Source organism: Motacilla alba, chromosome 3, assembly GCF_015832195.1.
Source record: "Motacilla alba alba isolate MOTALB_02 chromosome 3, Motacilla_alba_V1.0_pri, whole genome shotgun sequence".
Lineage (NCBI taxonomy): Eukaryota > Metazoa > Chordata > Aves > Passeriformes > Motacillidae > Motacilla > Motacilla alba.
In genome coordinates, this window is record NC_052018.1 from 97,946,440 (window position 1) to 97,963,145 (window position 16,706).

The 16,706-nt window shown below is 47.5% G+C and overlaps 2 protein-coding genes across 2 annotated transcripts in view; one reads left to right on the forward strand and one right to left on the reverse strand.

Annotated features, from left to right (window-relative positions):
• Nucleotides 1-534, reverse strand: part of MEIS1 (Meis homeobox 1) — a 107,861-nt gene extending 107,327 nt beyond the window's left edge. The window contains exon 1 of the mRNA XM_038133796.1: nt 442-534. The gene's annotated coding sequence lies outside the window, so the exon portion shown is untranslated. The remainder of the gene's footprint in view (nt 1-441) is intronic.
• LOC119699138 (formin-like protein 5) lies at nt 113-5,573 on the forward strand. The gene is made up of 2 exons (XM_038132186.1): nt 113-1,161; nt 2,444-5,573. The coding sequence occupies exons 1-2, from the start codon at nt 113-115 to the stop codon at nt 2,697-2,699; spliced, it is 1,305 nt and encodes a 434-aa protein (XP_037988114.1). The 3' UTR covers nt 2,700-5,573.
• The last annotated feature ends 11,133 nt before the right edge of the window (nt 5,574-16,706 follow it).

Below are 16,706 nucleotides of genomic sequence, written 5' to 3' on the forward strand. Positions count from 1 at the left end.
CCGCCGCCGCCGCCGCCGCCGCCGCTCCGCCCGAGCGCAGCGCAGCGCCGGGCTGGAGCAGACTGCGGGAACCCGGAAGTAGTGGTGGCCATAACAGGTCGCGTCTTACACAATGCGCTGGGCGGCAGCAACTCCGCCACCGGCGCAGGGGGGCGCGCCGCCCGCCCCGCGCCCGCGCAGCGCCGCGGCTTGGACACACCGCCCTCTCCCGGCCCTGCCCTCCGCGCCCCCCCGCGCGCGCGCGGACGCCGCGTCCGCACCACCCCGGCGGCCGCGGGGGCTCTCCCGTCGCCTTTGTCTGGCGGCGCCGCCGCCCCGCGCAGCACCCGCGCAGCGCCCCGGGGTCGCGCCGCCGCCCGCCCCTCGCCTCGCCGCCCGCCTCGCCGGGCGCCCCCACTTCCCCGGCGGCTCCCCCCGCGGCCGCCGGCCGAGTGAGCTCACCCGGCCCCCGGCCGCCGCCGCCGCGCCGCCGCCGACCAATCAGCTCCGCGCCGCCCCGCGCCGCGCCCCCATTGGTCCGGGCGGGAAGCGGGGCTCGGACCGGCGCGCCGCGGTGGGGTGGGGGGGGACGCCCCCCATCCCCGTTCCCGGCTGTCCCCATCCTTATTCCCATCCCCATCCCCTCCGCCGAGCTCCGCCGGCGCGTTGTCTTGCGCGGGGCTATCTCTCCCGCCGGTGCCTCCATCCGCCGAGCTGGGGGTCCGCTCCCTTGCGTTCAAAAGCACAGCCATCCCTCCCCGCAGCCCCGCCGGTCCCCGCCGGCCTGGGAGCGGAGAACTCGCCGTGCCCCTTCCTCCCCTACTTGCGGGCCGGGCTGCGCCGAGCCCTGAGCGGGCGCTTGCGGGGACAGCTGCCCCGACACTATCGCATCTTCCGCCCGGGCAGCGGGGCGGGAGACGGAGAGCCCCCGGTACAGCGGTCCCGACTGAGCTGCTGGGGAGAACGGGGGAGTGACCGGGGGAGTTCCTCTGGTAAATCCTCTGGAGCAGACGGGACGCTGTTCCGCTGCTGCCGGACCCCCGGGGGCGGTGGGGAGCGGCTCGGCCCCCGCCGCCACGTCTCAAACTTCGGGGAAACGCGTTTCGATCGCCCCCCCCCCACCCGCCCCTTTTCCGCTAGGACCAGCTTTTTATCCCGGCGAGAGAAATCCAGACCTCTCAGGTAAGAGCCGTTTTCATGCACTGACCCGCACCCACCCACCCGAGCTACGCGCGTGGGGTTCATTTCTCTGCGATTTCCCCGGGGAAAGGCGCTCGGTAACGATTCCCCATCGCAGCGGTCTCTTGCAGGGGGTGGCTATGACCCAGCTCCCAGGGACGCGTTTCCTCCTCTTCCCCTCCTCTTTTCCTTGCCCCCCTCTCCCCCCTGGAAAAAAAATTAAAAAAAAAAAAAAAAAGAAAGAAAACAAAACAAACAAAAAAAAGCCCCAAAAGACCCTTTTCCAGCGTCTCCACTAGGCCTTTATGAGCTTAATTCAGCGCAACTCAGACCGAAACACTTTTACAATGTAATTACAGCCCTACAAATTGTTTGCCCAAACCTCATCCTGGATAAGGATTTTACAATTAGTAAACAGTTATTACTCTTAGGGCTCACTGTGAGGAACTGCTCAGCTCGCCTCTCCGCCTGTGAGAGGTCGGCCAGAAAAAAAAAAAAAAAAAAAAGAAAAGAAAACTGGAAAAAAAAAAAAAGAAAAAAGAAAAAAAAAAAGGTAATCCGGACAGCAACTAATCATCTATTAAACGAGAAAAAGTAAACGGCCAACTCCGCGTTATCCCGGTAAACTCCTGCCGCGGCGGATGCGCTGCTCTGCAGCGGGACCCGGGCAGCATCTCACCCAGCTGCCTTTTTCGGAAAGCAACTCCGTTTGGGGTTTTTTGTTTTTTGGTTTGTTTTTTCTTTCCCCTTCCAAAAACTTGCTGGTTTGCGGGAATATATTTAAGCTTGCCCATCGCCTGGTGGAAAGGGTGAGGGGCGGGGGGAAATACGGATAGGGAAAAAAACAACAAGGAAAGAGCGAGGGGGTCTGGTGGGTGCGGCGGGCCGGGCAGCAGTCTCGCTGCGGAGCGCGGAGCTCTGCGCGCTCCTACGCGCTGCTGCGCGCCCCCCCCCCCAGACCGCGGCTGGGCCTTTGGTGAAGGGATCCGCCGAGCGGAGGCAAAAAAAGGCGTCTGGGGAGCAAGGAAGCCTCCTCCACAAGGTGGAATCTGGGTCCGTTTGCTTATCGGATAATAAATGAGGCTTTTAATCAGGCTGAATTTCCCAGCTTAAGGAAAGAATTAGTCATACCTAGGAACAATCAAATGGTTTCTAGCTGGCTCCCCTGCCGCCTTCCTAGCAGGGATTGCGGGGGGGGGGGGGGTGCGGGCGGGAGAACGGGGGGAGAATTAGCATCTAAGTGTGTTTTTTCACCATCAATACTGAAATTTGAAAACTGAAATAGGAACAACCAGAAGAGCGAAACAAACAAGAAACCGCAGAAGAAAACATTGGAAAGGCGGCCGGGAGATAATCCAGGAATGCTTCAGATAAGGAAAGGCGGGGGGACTACACGTGCGGAGATACCCGAAAAGTCAGAGCCTGATAGAACGGCTGGAAGAGGGACAGGGGGTGGGGGGGAAACCCGCACTTGTTTAGAGCCTATTAAAGGTCACATCAGGCTGGAGGGTGGGGTGCGGGTGATGATAAAAGGAGTTTAAGAACGAGGGGTTTAAGCGCGCAGATGAAGCGCAGCGCCAGGATTTGGGGGGTTTGTTTACTGGTTCCCGATGCAGAAAACAAAAGAGCGGCGGGTCCGTCCGGAGAGTGAGCCCGAGGTCAGCCCTGCGCCCACCGCCGGCGCAGCTCGGGCCCTGGGTGCCGCGGCCGGCCGGCGCCCCGGGAGTCCGCGGGGGCCGGGGAACGGGAGCTGCCCGTTCCCCCACGGCCAGGCCTGACGCTTGCAGAAGTTATGGAGGGGTTTGAGTAATTAAATGGAGGGCTTAATAAAATATTTCCTAATAAAATTTAAGGTTGTCTTAAAAGTTTCCAACAGCGTTATATTTTTTTTTCTTAAATAAAATTAACTGGGAAATTGGTTACTGGCCGGAATTTTCGAGACTTCAACGGTGACAGCAGTGCCGGCGGCGGGAGTGAAGGCACCCGCACACAAAAGGAGTCTTTCAGGGACAAAAGTTGCCACGGCTGCCAGGTTTTCCCCGCGGTGACACCTCGGGGTAGCCCGGGCAAGGCAGCGCAGAGCCGACCTGAGCCTTGCACTTCCTATTTCACATTACAAATAGAACATTTCAGCCTAAAATCCGTAGACTAACCCCTGGACTGGTAACACCATCGTGTTGGTGTTGTTGAAGGTTTTTTTTCTTGCACGATTTCGGTTCTACAAGTTCATTTTGGGTTAATTTGGAAACGCTGCTCCGCGCCGGGGTTCGCGACGGTCCCTGCCTTTGGCCCATTCGCCCCCTGGCACTCCTGTACTCCCTGCCTATGCCAAACCCTCTTTCTTTCCTGTCGATATTCCTGTACTTCTCGTTGAATTAAATAATAATAACAGTAAAAGAAATTGCTGTATAAAACTGTGGCTGCTTTATTTAAAAAAAAAAAAAAAAAAAGAAGAAGAAGAAGAAGAAGGAAAATAAGAAAAAAAAAGAAAAGCCTCTGGGCTGCTCTGCATCCCAAGGATTGAGCTGTTGTGCCGTCTACTGGGAGACAGGAAAACTACAACCAGAAACGCTTCCAAGTTTTCTGCGAGAGAAAAGTCCAGTTTTCGGCAATTTGAAGGGGCCAGAGACGCCCAAATCTTTAGTAGAAGAATAGCGACCCGAGACAGAAAAGTCGTAGAGACACTTATTTTTTCCTTAGGCTACACCTGTATAATTGCATAAAAACTCCACTCTTAAGTGTTTAGGATTTTACTGACTGCAGACCGTGGAGCAATGATATGGTGAAGATGGTTTAAGTTTACCCGTGAGAGGCAATTGGACATTAGCTAAATATGTAGGAAAGAGGAATTTTTTTTTTTAAACAAGGGGAAAATATTTGCGAATGGTTTAAAAACTTCTCTCCCCGCGACCAGCCGGCTGTAGCCTGCGGGCAGACGGAGATCCCAATTCGGGCAGCTCCCATCCCGATGATGCTCTCGGAGAGCAGCGGAGGCAATCACTTTGATTCCAGTCCTTGGTGGAGCAGCAGGAGGGGAGTTTACGCCGGCCCAACGTTAGTCTCGGTTTAGAGGAAGCAATGACGTTGCTGTTCTAAGTTCCCGAACCTTTGCCCGTGCCCGAGCCGCGGATGCTCCTAGGCAGATGCCGCCTAGCCGGGTAATTCCCCTCTCCCCTCTCTCTGCCCACTTGCTTCTTCACTCCCATGGCCCCTGGAATGCTCTCCTCAAAAATAAAAAGCGCAAGAAGAGATTTTTAAAAGGGCGGGGGGGAAAGCTTTTGTGGTGGGTTTTTTGTTTGGTTTTTGTTTGTTTGGGGTTTTTTTTTTGTTTTGTTTTTTTGTTTAGAAAACCCCCCAAATTCCAAACTTCTAATACGAACCCTTTACTTTTATGATGCGAGAGCCGCAGAAGGGCTGTGAAATGCAAAGTCTTTGTCTTATTTACAGACAGTGTCAGCAGCCGACTGGACACGCAGATAAAAATCTAGTGGTCTACGTGAACTCCAAGGAATGTTTTAAAGCAAGGATCTCTAAGCGCCTATTCTCAGTCCACACATATGCCCGCACGTCGCCTACAAAGACGGAGACACCCACGTAGCCGAACAATAGTGGGGATTTCTTTTAATAGGTTAAATGAAGGTATAAGCAAATCCTCCTGCCACTTGTGGCACACCAGCTCCGACTGCTCTTTGCCTTCAGAGCCACTTGCCAGAGTTCAACTGAGGGTGACATTAGCCTAAAATATTCGATACTTTTTCTTTTCTTCTGGAGACTTTTCCCACTCCTTCTGGGCTAAATTTAGCTCCCAGTTCATCTCTGCGGGTAAAATTGCTGTCTTTGAAGGAAACAGAACACTGCCTAATCTTTTTAGTTTTATTTTATTTTATTTTATTTCAATCAAGAAGACATTACAGATACTTTCCTCAGCGTACATAAACCAGAATTAAATGATTGCGTGTCCCTAGTGTAAGTCGAAGGACATCTTCTAAAAAGTTGAACGAAGTATTTTACCCTTTCAAATGAGACCGAAAAAACTTGCAACATTGTACAAGAAGCAAATTAGTGAGTAACAAAATAAAACCTTAATTTGAAGCGACATAGAATTGAATATTTGTTTTTGACAGTACCTCGGCTGAACTAGAGCAAAGCGGAGTTTTGTCAGAGCTTTTCTATTTGATGTTTCCCTCCAAACTAATTTTCACTATTACTCCATTCCTATTACCTAAGTCCATCTGCAGCTCGGCTAATGAGCCCATTTACTGCATTAGTTCGGCGTGCCTCTGATGCCGATCGCAGAGGATGGGCACTCATCAGAGCGGGGATATGGGGCTATTCAGCTCGGTGGGATGGGAGGGAACCCGGGGTTCTCTGCAGGCTCGGAACTCTCGGAGGGGGCTTCCCGCAAACGATACCATCTAGGAAAAAATCGAATGAAAGTTGATTACGCTTTATAAATTAGAAAAACAAAGGAAAATAAGATGCAAAGCCCTGTGCCCGGGAGCGCGGTGCGGGACGTTCCCGGGATCCCCAGCCCCACCAGCCCGATGGCGCCGGGTACCGAGCTGTGCCAGGGCTGCGAGGGGCTGGGGAGGCAGGGGAGAGTGTCAGGGTCCCTGCAACCCCCGTCCCGAAAGTTCCCAGCTGCCCGCGGTTCCCCCAGGACAGCTCCGACCGCTGCTATCTGCATCAGGGGGTGTATTATCACAGGCTTTTGCATAATTGCATATTGACTTTACTAAATGGATCTGCGGAGCTATTTAAACATCCCTCTCTTCCACCCGCAAACAATTCTCTCGGCAAGAAAGAAAAAAAATGCGGGAGTGGGGGGAGCTGCAAAAGAGCTTCTAATTGCTCTTGCTCCTTCATTTTGTAGCATTTCTTTGGGCACAAGTGGCTCAACTGTATGTAGTTTGGATCTAATTTGGTGCACAACAGTGCAGGGAAGCAGAGAGGAACCGCAGTAGCGTGGGTGACAGCAGGATGGGTAGCCGTCATTCACTTTGGGGTCTGAGAGGGGGGTGCATAGTTACATGTGTCTCTATGAACTCCTGTGAACAATTTCTGGCCAGCTATGATGGCTGTTAGAAAAGCCTCTATGGTACGTGTGTGTGCATGCACAATGAAGGACTGCTCTAAGGACAACTTATGGAAAGCCATCCTTGTTTAAAAAGCCTCCTTTTTAAAACCTCCCTTAGGTCACGGGAGCTCAAACGTGGCACTCCCCTTTCTCTACACCTCCCCACTCACAGCAGTGCTCCACAAGCCATATCAGCCCCAAACCAGAAAGCTGGGCTTTGTCTCCAAGAATAGGTGTGCTCATCCCATTGTCACCCCTCTCCATCCTGCAGAGGCAGCTGCCCTCACCCTTGAGTCTTGTAGGGGAAGGCAGCCTCCTCCCTTACCAAGGCTGGGTTCCCAAGGCAGCAGCTGTGAGAAGCAGGCAGGGAAGGGGGGAAAAAGTGAAGGAGAGAAGGAAGGGAATCAGGGAGGGAAGCAGTGAAAGCTGCACTTTCCTCCAAGCAGAGCAAGCATCCCCTCGGAGGGGCCCCAGACCCAGGAGCTGCCTCCCGAGTCCTGGGCCTCCCACGAGGCAGCAGCAGCATCTCCCCCTCCACAGCCCTGCAGCCACGGTGGCGGCAGCCTCTCATCCTGGCTTGGCCCCTGAATTATCCATGCTGGCCTTGCAGGTCTGCCATGAGGGGACAGAGAGGCACAGGGACTGGGCCAGGCCCAGGCACTGGTTTCAGATGAGAAATTCCAATGGTCTGGGGATTCTGACTGTCCTTCATAATGACATAATGGCAACAGTCACTTTCTGTGGCTTGGTTAAAGGGCTCATATGCTCATATGAAAGATCTGTTGGGATCTGCAGCTCTCAAGAGGAAACTGCATTCAGAATAATCCACCAAGATTTATTAAGACAATGTTTTCTTCCAGCTTACCATGCCAGGGCACTATTCTTACCTTGAGGATGCCAGCTTTGCTTGAAAAGCTGTAATTGCACTTTGAAAAGAATGCTTTCCTGCTCCTATGTTCAACTTAGTTGTGGGAAGAAGACATGAAATCAGATAGACATCCAGACTTTGGAAAGTAAGTACTTTTTACGTGGAACCAAAGAAACACCTCATAGAATCATCAACTCAGCTCTCCTGCAATGCTATTTCCTTGCATTTATCAGAATTTAGATCAACTGAGTACTGTCTCTTTTAGCTAAGAGGGCTTTGAGGAGGACTATCCCGCATTCAACATTTAAGTTCAGATTTCTAAAGACATTTTGTCTCTTCTCTCAACACAACAGTGATCACAGTCCGTTGCAAATTTGGAACCTAATTTCTGCAAGAGATACTGACCATCTTCAGTGAACGTGGACATTAAGTCCCACTTTAGGAGTTGCCTACCAACCAACTTATTGCATGTCACTGGGATTAAGTTCCTAAGTCACATTTTGAGAAGGGTTGTATGTGAAGGCAGATATGCATCACAGCACACATAGACATGACCAAAGTAGCTCTGAATCCCACTGTGGTGGAGCTAATTAAAGCATGTCAGAAGGCTCTACCCACCCAAGCACTTCCCTGGGGATTTTGGGGACACTGAATTCTTTGCCTCACCCCTCTTCTTGCCTCAAAATACTACTTTTATGGCTGTGCAGATGCAAACATGATCAGAACAGAGTCAAGTTTATGAGGTACCATGCAGATGCACTAAACTATCTATCACTTCAGTCCCCCTCTCCATTTCTAACATCCCTTTCAGTTTGATCTTCCTCAAGTGCATCCCCGGAAATGAGACCACTCACCCAAATAATACGTGACAGCTCATGGTTTAGGGGGTGCCACTGTAGCAGCTGAACATCTTATGAGCATATGTGCTTGTCAGGAAATCCTCATTCCATGAGCACTTGAAATACAGAAAGTTTTCAAGGGCCTCAACCAAAAAAACGTGATGGTGCAAGAAGCAAAGGCGAGATGCTTTGCCTCTTGGGCCTCTGCTGGAAGACAAGCTGTTCCCACCCCTCTCTTCATTAACTCATAAACTTTTTTAAACTCAGAAACTTTGGACCTTACCCAGATCTCTCCCCCCCACAGAATATCTTGCTTTAAATTATTTTTCCAATATCATCCAAGATCATATTTTTCCTTTTATGTTTCCCAGTTGAAGTTTATTAGAGTTGCCTACATTGCTGATCAGTTGTAACCCTTTCTATTATTTTCCTGTCCTTGCCACTATTTGAAACACTTCTTATTTTGATCCCCTTCAAATTCTATTACTGTACTGCTCACCTCATTTTTGTACCAAGCCCATTCTGTCTTGCATTTATTGTCACCAAACTTGAGGACACAGCTGTTCCCTCTCCTCTGCTGCACAGCACCACCAGATCCACTTTTTATTCCATTCTTTTCCATACACAGTTTGCCTCTCTGCTGATGGAGAGACCCTTGCTGGGTTTAGCCAGTGCTAGCCACATTGTCCTTACCATTAGTGTTACATTTCTAGTTATTCTTGCTTCTTTCCAAAGCCTTTGAAGTCATGTAGAGACAATTTGATTCATTAGTACACTCAGCCTTGCAGTAACTCTAGCTTCTGCTTTAGTTTCTCTATTAGAAGCACATGTCGGGTGTGTAACTTGAGGGAAAGCTCCACCCTCTGACTTCCCCATACAATTCAAATTCTGTTCTGCCTCACTCTACTCGAAGGACTGGTGGCTTTCTGCCTGGGGTTTTCATACCTGGGAATGCCACCTCCTCCTCCTCCTCCCTCCCTACTGGTATGACAAACTTGTGAGCAATATGCTTTCTCTTTCTGAATGTCTCTGCGCTAGAGACTTTTGCAGCAGTTCCTTGTATTTGCAGTTCATGTCACATTTTTTCAGAAGAGCTGTAATTATCCCAAATATTTCCTTAGTGACATCATGTAGGTTGAGATTCAGCAGCAGCACTTCACTAGACGTCCTTATGTCACCTTCACTGTCCTTGTTGGGTCAGGAGGTAGGTAACTACCTAATTTCTTCTTCTGGCCTCTGGGATGCAGGGCCAGGCTCCTCCCTGAGGGACCACTTGAAAGAGTCTCTTGCCTTCTTGACTTCAGGTGGCTCCTCCCAGAGCTATGTGCGACATAGTACTCTCCAAAAGTGGCAATGTTGGCACCAAGAATACAAAGTATGGCTTGACACACATTCCCTGTTTGGTCTACTGGTCTGCCCTGCTGCTGTGCTATGTCCCACAGAGGGTTTTCACCTTCACTGATTCCTTTTTCACTGCTCAATGGGTTTGTGAGTTCCTTCAAACACACGCCAAGACCATCACAAACAACCACTAGCTCTCAGAGGAACTTTACCTCATAAATGTGTTAAAAACCCCCAGTGTTTCAAGTAAGAGACCTCCTAAGAAACTCCATCAAGGGACCACTTGCTGCTCTGGGCATGTAGTTTATTCCATTCCCTCTTTCCACTTTCCAGTGCTTTTCAAAACGTTCTTCTTACCTGCCTGTCTCTTAATACAGATTTTGTTTAGGACGCCAAGCCAGCCTGCCTCATGTTTTCCCTTGGATCTGTTCCCTGCTTCTAGCCAAGGTTGCCTGTGGATCCTGCTTTGAAGTTCTTTTGTGACACATTTTCTGCCACTGTTGACTCTTCCCTGGGCTGACATCACCTTGGGGGTCCCTCTCCAGCAGGCTGAGAATCACACTGCCTCTTTGATCAAAATGAAATCCATTTACAAGCGCCCAATGAGCTGGCACAAACAGATCCACAGGTTTCTAGACAAAACTAGCTGACATAAAAATATGCCAGTTTTAACTTCAGCTGAATTCTTAACCTAGCTAAGGTGAACCCAGAATTAAAAAAAAAAAAAAAAAAGAAAGAAAGAAAGAAAGAAAAATTAATTTTATGAGCACTTTCTGTTTGTTTAGCTCAAAATAATCTCTCATCATCAAAATTGATGTTGAGATCAGGTTAAATCAAAGTAAGTGTCCATATAGCAGTTTATCTCTGTATTTTAGACAGTGAACCTAAAATTATGCTTGGAAAAGGCCTTTATCTAGAGACCAGCTGGGCCCTGATTATGAATGGTGCTCAGCTCCAGCAGGTCTGGGTGAAGAGAATAGAAGCAGATGGATCTCAGTGATACTGGAAATCAGACTCAATCTCCAGTACCTATGGCAATTCAGCCTGCACATCCTCCAACCCGCAACAAAACCCAGCTCTCAATGCTCTTCCAAGGAGCTGAAGTGGGCAGTCTTTATGTTAGAAAAGTTCATTTTTCTTTGTGATTATATCTTGAGACTCTTCATGTGTTTGTGAAGTTATTTTCCTGAACCCAATAAACACAGCAGTTGTCTAGCACAAAAATTAGGAGTTTCAGCCCAAAACTTTATCTCCAAGTTACTAAGTTTTTCCCTTTCATGTACTTATAACTATTGATCGGTATGTCAAATCATCTTCAAAGGAAGGAAGGAAGGAAAGTAGGAGGAGAGTTTTTGCAGCCAGCTGACTTTGTGCAACCCATGTTTTCTTTAAAACTTCAAGTCCTCCCACAAGGAGGACTATTCCAACCTCAGACAAGCTGTGGAAAACAGTTTGAAATTAAATACATTTGAATACATATGTGCTCAGTTCTTCACTTCCCAACTATTTCCCAAGAGGTTTGCTGTGGTATCTTGAATCCATGTGCATGCCAGATGTGCACTGGCACTTGTTCCCAAGCTACCGTCCTCCTTCCTATGCAAGGTCATCTATCACCCCACCAGTTTCTCACCTGCAGGAGGAGATAACCTGAATTAATTTTGATACTGTCTTTTTTTTTTTTAAATTATTTTCTTTGCTGTTGAGCCTGTAATTCAGTTTTGCTGCCATAAAGAGTTAACCCCAGAGGGGGAAGCTATGAAACAATCCCTGGAGGTATTTGACTGTATTGACACAGTGGCCAGGTTTTAATATGCAGGTTTTCTTTTCCCCCCAAGACCCAGAGAAATGATGGGTTATTAAATAGCGTTGGGATCACTGTTCTCTTGCCAAAAAGAGGGTGCAAGCTTTCATGGTGGGAAGAAAGGTCTGGAATAAAGAAAATTTGGGCTCCAGCATCATAAGGCACCAGATAATCAACCTGGTCCCTTCACTTTCTCACCCCATGGGATCTTATTCCCAGGCTGGTTTTATGTCAGCACAGGGACACAAAGGTAGAATTTATGGCCACTAGTGTGCATTAACTCCTGTCCTAACCAGTACTAATTAGCGATAATTATGTGGGACAATGTTAATTCTTTTAGCAGCATTATCGCTGGCCTTACACTTCTGAAAGTGCCTTTGGGTGAGGCAGCTCACTTTGAAGAGATATTTATGTGTGGAATAAATATAGAGTAGCTAATACACTGTAAATTTACACCACTGGATAGCAGGCTTTAAAGGAGGTCTTTGGGTACAAAGACAGACAAACCCTTGAGTAGAACTACTCAATAGAAAAGGTGGCAGGATCACCCTGTGTGATCTTGGGAAAGTAATTTTGATCTGGCATTTCTTTTCTGTAAAATTGGAAAAATAATATGTCCCTAACCCTCTCAAGGGTGTAATATTTATTTTCTCTGTCTTGCCAATCATTCTCTTTGCTTTTAAAAAATATTCTCCAAACCCTAATTGTTTCTATGTGTTTGCAGTATAAGACATAAAAGACATAAACCCATCATATATTTCTATACTGTATTTTCCCCATTGTGCTGTACTGTTAACATGAGCACTTTGCTGTGCAGAGGTTTGGCTATTTGCTGAAAGGATGAATTAAGATACCTAAAATGCTTCAGCATCTTGGCTGAGTGGCACTGCAGAGCTGGAAGGTATCATTAGGCCAAATGGCTCTTTTCTGCAGGAGTGAGAAGCCCAGATATTTTTCAGAGGATTAAGGAAACCGAGTTCACATTCCTCTGTGACCTCCATCCTGCAAATATAGGGCAGGAGGCCACAGCTTTGAATCACAAACGTCCCTTCGCTCCCTTCAGCTTGGGTATTTCTCTCCTGACTGGGATGTCAGCATTCATCTTGGGAAGTCAGGAGGCATCAGATGACCCCAGTCCACCCCAGCATCAACATCTCTGCAGTTTAGCTTCATATTTCTCCTTCCAGAGTCTGCACAGTCACCATGAATACTCAGCAACACGGTCCTGGATGATTGTGTTGATGTGCTGTCTCCTTCAGCAAGGGCACTAAGTCAGGAGGCTTTGCTGTCACACCATTATTGTCCAGTCCCTTTGACCCCAACAAGGGGCTGGTCACACCAGTCCATCAGGTCCATAGAGAAAGATCCCAAAAATCATCTCAAGGTGCCCTGCCCGGCAGCAGAGCTGCTGCTTCTCTGCATAACTGGTATGAACATCAAGCCAGGCCATCTCTGCCTCTGAGGGTTTCCCATCTTTGGGAGGACCCTTGCCCTCACGTCCCTCCTGCAGTGTCACTGGCAATAGGAGACATTTGTTCAGCCTCTCCCATCACTGGCATGTCATCGTTTTTCCCTGGTTACGGAGCAGGCAGATGTCGCAGCACAGTGCCTGAGTCTGCTCCTGCAGCGTAGGGGCACTGATGATCTCTGGGGCTTCAGGGATGATCTCCTTAAGACACCCTGAAGAGATGCTTCTCCCCTTCCTAAAGTAGTAGGCTGGGGCACCAGTTCCGCTCACCACACGGGAAATAACTATTCCAGCCTTTTTTGCTGCTCATGCAGCAATGCTCTTGTCAGGCTTGGAGGGCTCTAACCTTAGGCAGGATGCATCTTCTCCAAGCTGCTTTCTCCAGGACCCGTGTATTATATTTGAGGTTGGTTTCATCCTTTCCCTGACCATTTGGCTATTTCAAATCTTTTTTCTGAGTGTTTTTCTCAACATTATGTCCAGTAAACTGGAATCAGAATGCACCACAAATGGCTTTTTAAATAAGTTATCTTTATATCTGCAGATGTATGCCAAGGTACTTGACCCTGAATAAAGCAATATTCCATCTGCTTTTATGTTTTTTAGGTAAAAGAACAGGAGTCTTGTTTGACCAAATACAGCAATATGCATCAGTGCTGCACCTGGACATTGGGCTGTCTCCTCCTCTGCATTTCCCGCCTCCTTTTACAAATAAGAGGCAAGATTCAGCCTTTACAATCAAAATGAACTTTTGCACTCACTTCCCTCTCAATTCCTAAATTTTAGACTTAATTAAAAAAGAAAAAAAAAATAAAGGGAGGGAGACTGCAGTTTCAGCAAGTTATTTTCCTTTTCCACTTTTCCCTGTTAGCATATGATGCTTTCTCACAGAATTTCCCCACAAATCAACATCTGAAAAGGCTCAGGTGAGGGCAACAGAACAGCTTATCCTCTCATTTCCCCCAGTTTTAACTCACTTACAAATGTAGTGACTTGATTTATGGAGCTGTAAGAAGTGGGACCAACCTCTGTCCTTCCCTACTCCCTGCTGAAGAGCCAGGGAGAGACAAGCAGCTTCCAAGAGGCTTGTTGGTTTGTGTTCATCAACAGCAGCTGTCAGACAGCTCTTACTGAAGTTCCCCATCCTTTCAAAACCATCACAGCTTTCTACTTCACATAGAAATATGCAGCAGTTCCGCTGGTATAAAACATGCATGAATAAAAATTTAATCTAAGGCTATCACTGCTCTAACAGCAATAATTTCTCTTAAAGGCTCAATACAAAGAATACTAAATACTGTCTATAAATAAGATTGTATTTAATAGGGCAGAGAAGCAATTTAATAAGCTTACTGGTAAAATCTTCTCTGCCACTTTCAACCCCAATATAGGTCTTTTTTCCTGAGCAAAACTGGCTTGTTACAAGGAAAGCTTGGGCCCCAGTAAACTGTGATTTTTTAAGGTGAAGTCATTCAATTCAAGCTTTCCTTTCCAAAAGGAAGAGGAAAAATATCTACTTAAAGGAAATATTAGTTAATCAGAGGACATCCCTTTCATAATAGAAGCTTCTAGGGTATTTAAAAGCACATTCTAATTATAATAGTTTCCTAATTATCTGCCTAACATCTCATTTTTCTGTCTAATCCCACTTTTAATTATAGTGTACCTTTTTTTGCCCATCACACAGCTGAAGTACTCTATTTTACTGAAAAGAAATCCTTTTAACTGGCGATGTCAGAGAAGAAATATTGTCAGTGCACCCAGGAACGTGCATGCAACGTCTGGGAGGGAAATGCCTTTCCAGTGGTTTTGGATAAAGCACCTGGATGTGCCCTTTAGAAACACTACCATTTAAAGCTTTCCAGGTTTTCTCAAGTAGAAGAAAATGCTCTAAATAACAGTGTGCTCTGCAGCTGTGTCTGGCTGCAAAAGTTTTCATGTATTTAGCTTTTTTTCCCAAACTCTTGCAGCTTGGCCTCCCTACCACTGATGTTCCATGGGATCCCCATCACCAGCTGATGGTGGAATAGGATTTGGCCTTTGAACCAAGCCAGCATGCAATTTGCAGAAAGGAAGCAATATTTGAGCTATGTTATCTATGAGCATCTGGTCATCAAGATCTTGCTTAGCGATTAGTGAGCAAAGAGGAAACCCTATGGAGGGGGGAGAGGAAATCCCGCATGCAGGGTTCCCATTTCCAGCCCCGCCGTGAGTTTCCTGCCCTATCCTCCAGCAAATCTCAGTTCTCCACTTCCCGAGAAAAAAAAAATAAAAAAATTACCCTTCAGGGAAGTTGTCAGGCTTAATGGATGTTTATAAATCACTCGAACAAAAGGTGCTATGTCAGTGAAAAGTGCTCATCCCGATGATTATTCAAATGCTCATTAAAATGCATTTTGCTCTATCCTTTCCCTTGCTTTGTGTGGGAGGCAATTGAAAGATTTAGTCTTTGTGGGAAAGTGGGAGAGCTTGAACACTTTCCTTTGGGTGTGGGAGCGGCAAGTTTGGGGAGTTAAGGACCTTTGGCATGCAGGTAGGGTTTCATCCAAGGCCTCTAGGCTCCCATCCAGTCTGCAAGCTCTGACAGACCCAGGACTGGTAAGTTCCCTCCAGGAAGACAAGCCAGCGATTAATGGTACCAACCCCTGTTCAAATTTGCATGTATCATTTCCTTAGCTTTTCTCCTGATGGAATTAGGGATCATCCTTTAGTGAAAAATATTCTTAATGTGTATTTAAGCATTAAAAATGAATATGTGTGTGTGATAAAACTTACGGAATAATTTATAAACAGCTAACGCAACGTGAGATATGAAAGAGCTGGCTGCCCTGCAAACCTGTGCAAATGCATGTATAATGCCAGGATGCTTCTTCCCTCATGGATGTTTCATTATGTCTCTCTGACTCCTTCATGGCAGCTTGGTCTGCCAGGGTCTGCTGGCTATTCCAGGTTTTAAAAGCTGAAGAAGACACAATATATCTCTTCACTGCATCAGACAGCCGCTTGGCACTAAGCTGGAAGCCTAGACACTGTATTTTTCACCCTCTGCAGCTCCATGAAGCTGCATGTGCAACTGCCTCCCCTCAATAGCAGCCATGATGAATGGGAACTTTTTCTTCTGCTAACTGAAATAGCTTACTGCATTAGCTCTGAAAATGAAAAATATGCATTCCCTGCGGAGGAGTTGCTTTCCAAAATGCGAAAAATTTTATGCTTCTTGGGCAAAACATTGCTGCAAGTAATAGTTAACACTGTTTCTAATTAAAGTGCACTTACTTGCTCCTATCATCCTGTTTAGAGGACGGGAGATGCTTTTGCAGGGCACGATGAGTGATCCCATGTGAAGTTCTCTCCATTCACCCTTGCAGCTGTCACATAAAGCATCAGTAGTGACTCCTCCACTACCATTTTGAGTTCTTCCTTTTTCCCCTCCCCTGGGGGTTACTTTTTCCGTCTTCTCCTTCCTTTATGCCAGGCAAACCTTCATTGCCACTGCAGGCAGCTGCTGGGATGAACTCAACTTCCTCTGGTGTCTTACACAACCACGTGAAATGGCAATTCTCGCACCTCCTCTGCAAAGGCTGGAACAGACCGTGCAAAGCGTGAACCAGGGGTGAGTCAGGTTCCATGAATTTCTCTCTTCTGTGCAAGCCCAATCTGATCCTGACCATATCACAACCTTTTCTCTGTACCCATCAGCAAGCAAGAACCAAACTCGGTATCACCTTGTGCTATAGTCAGCCAACAAACTGCCAAGTTTCAAGTATTTTTTTATGTTTTTTTATTTTTTTTTTTTTATTTTGCAGTCAGTGCCTTTTTTTCCTCTGGTCCTTTAGTGCTTCCCTTGTCTTGCTCATGTGCTGTTTAATCTTTGTTCTTGCAAGTTTTGAAGTGGCCTTCAGGGCTTGCCCCTCTCTCATCCAGGACTTGGATGTGATGCACACCAAAGAACTGAAAAGCAGGGCAGACAGTGTCCATTGGAGCCTTCCTGCCCTACTCTTCTTCTTTTTCATTCATCTTCATCCACTACCCCCTGTGGTGTACACTGACTCTGCCGTGTCCCAGAAGATGGAAGGAAGTGCTTCGCTCAAATGTTGCCTGACTCATTTGTCTTTAATAAAGAGATTGTTTAGTTTCATTTTTCATCACCTTAT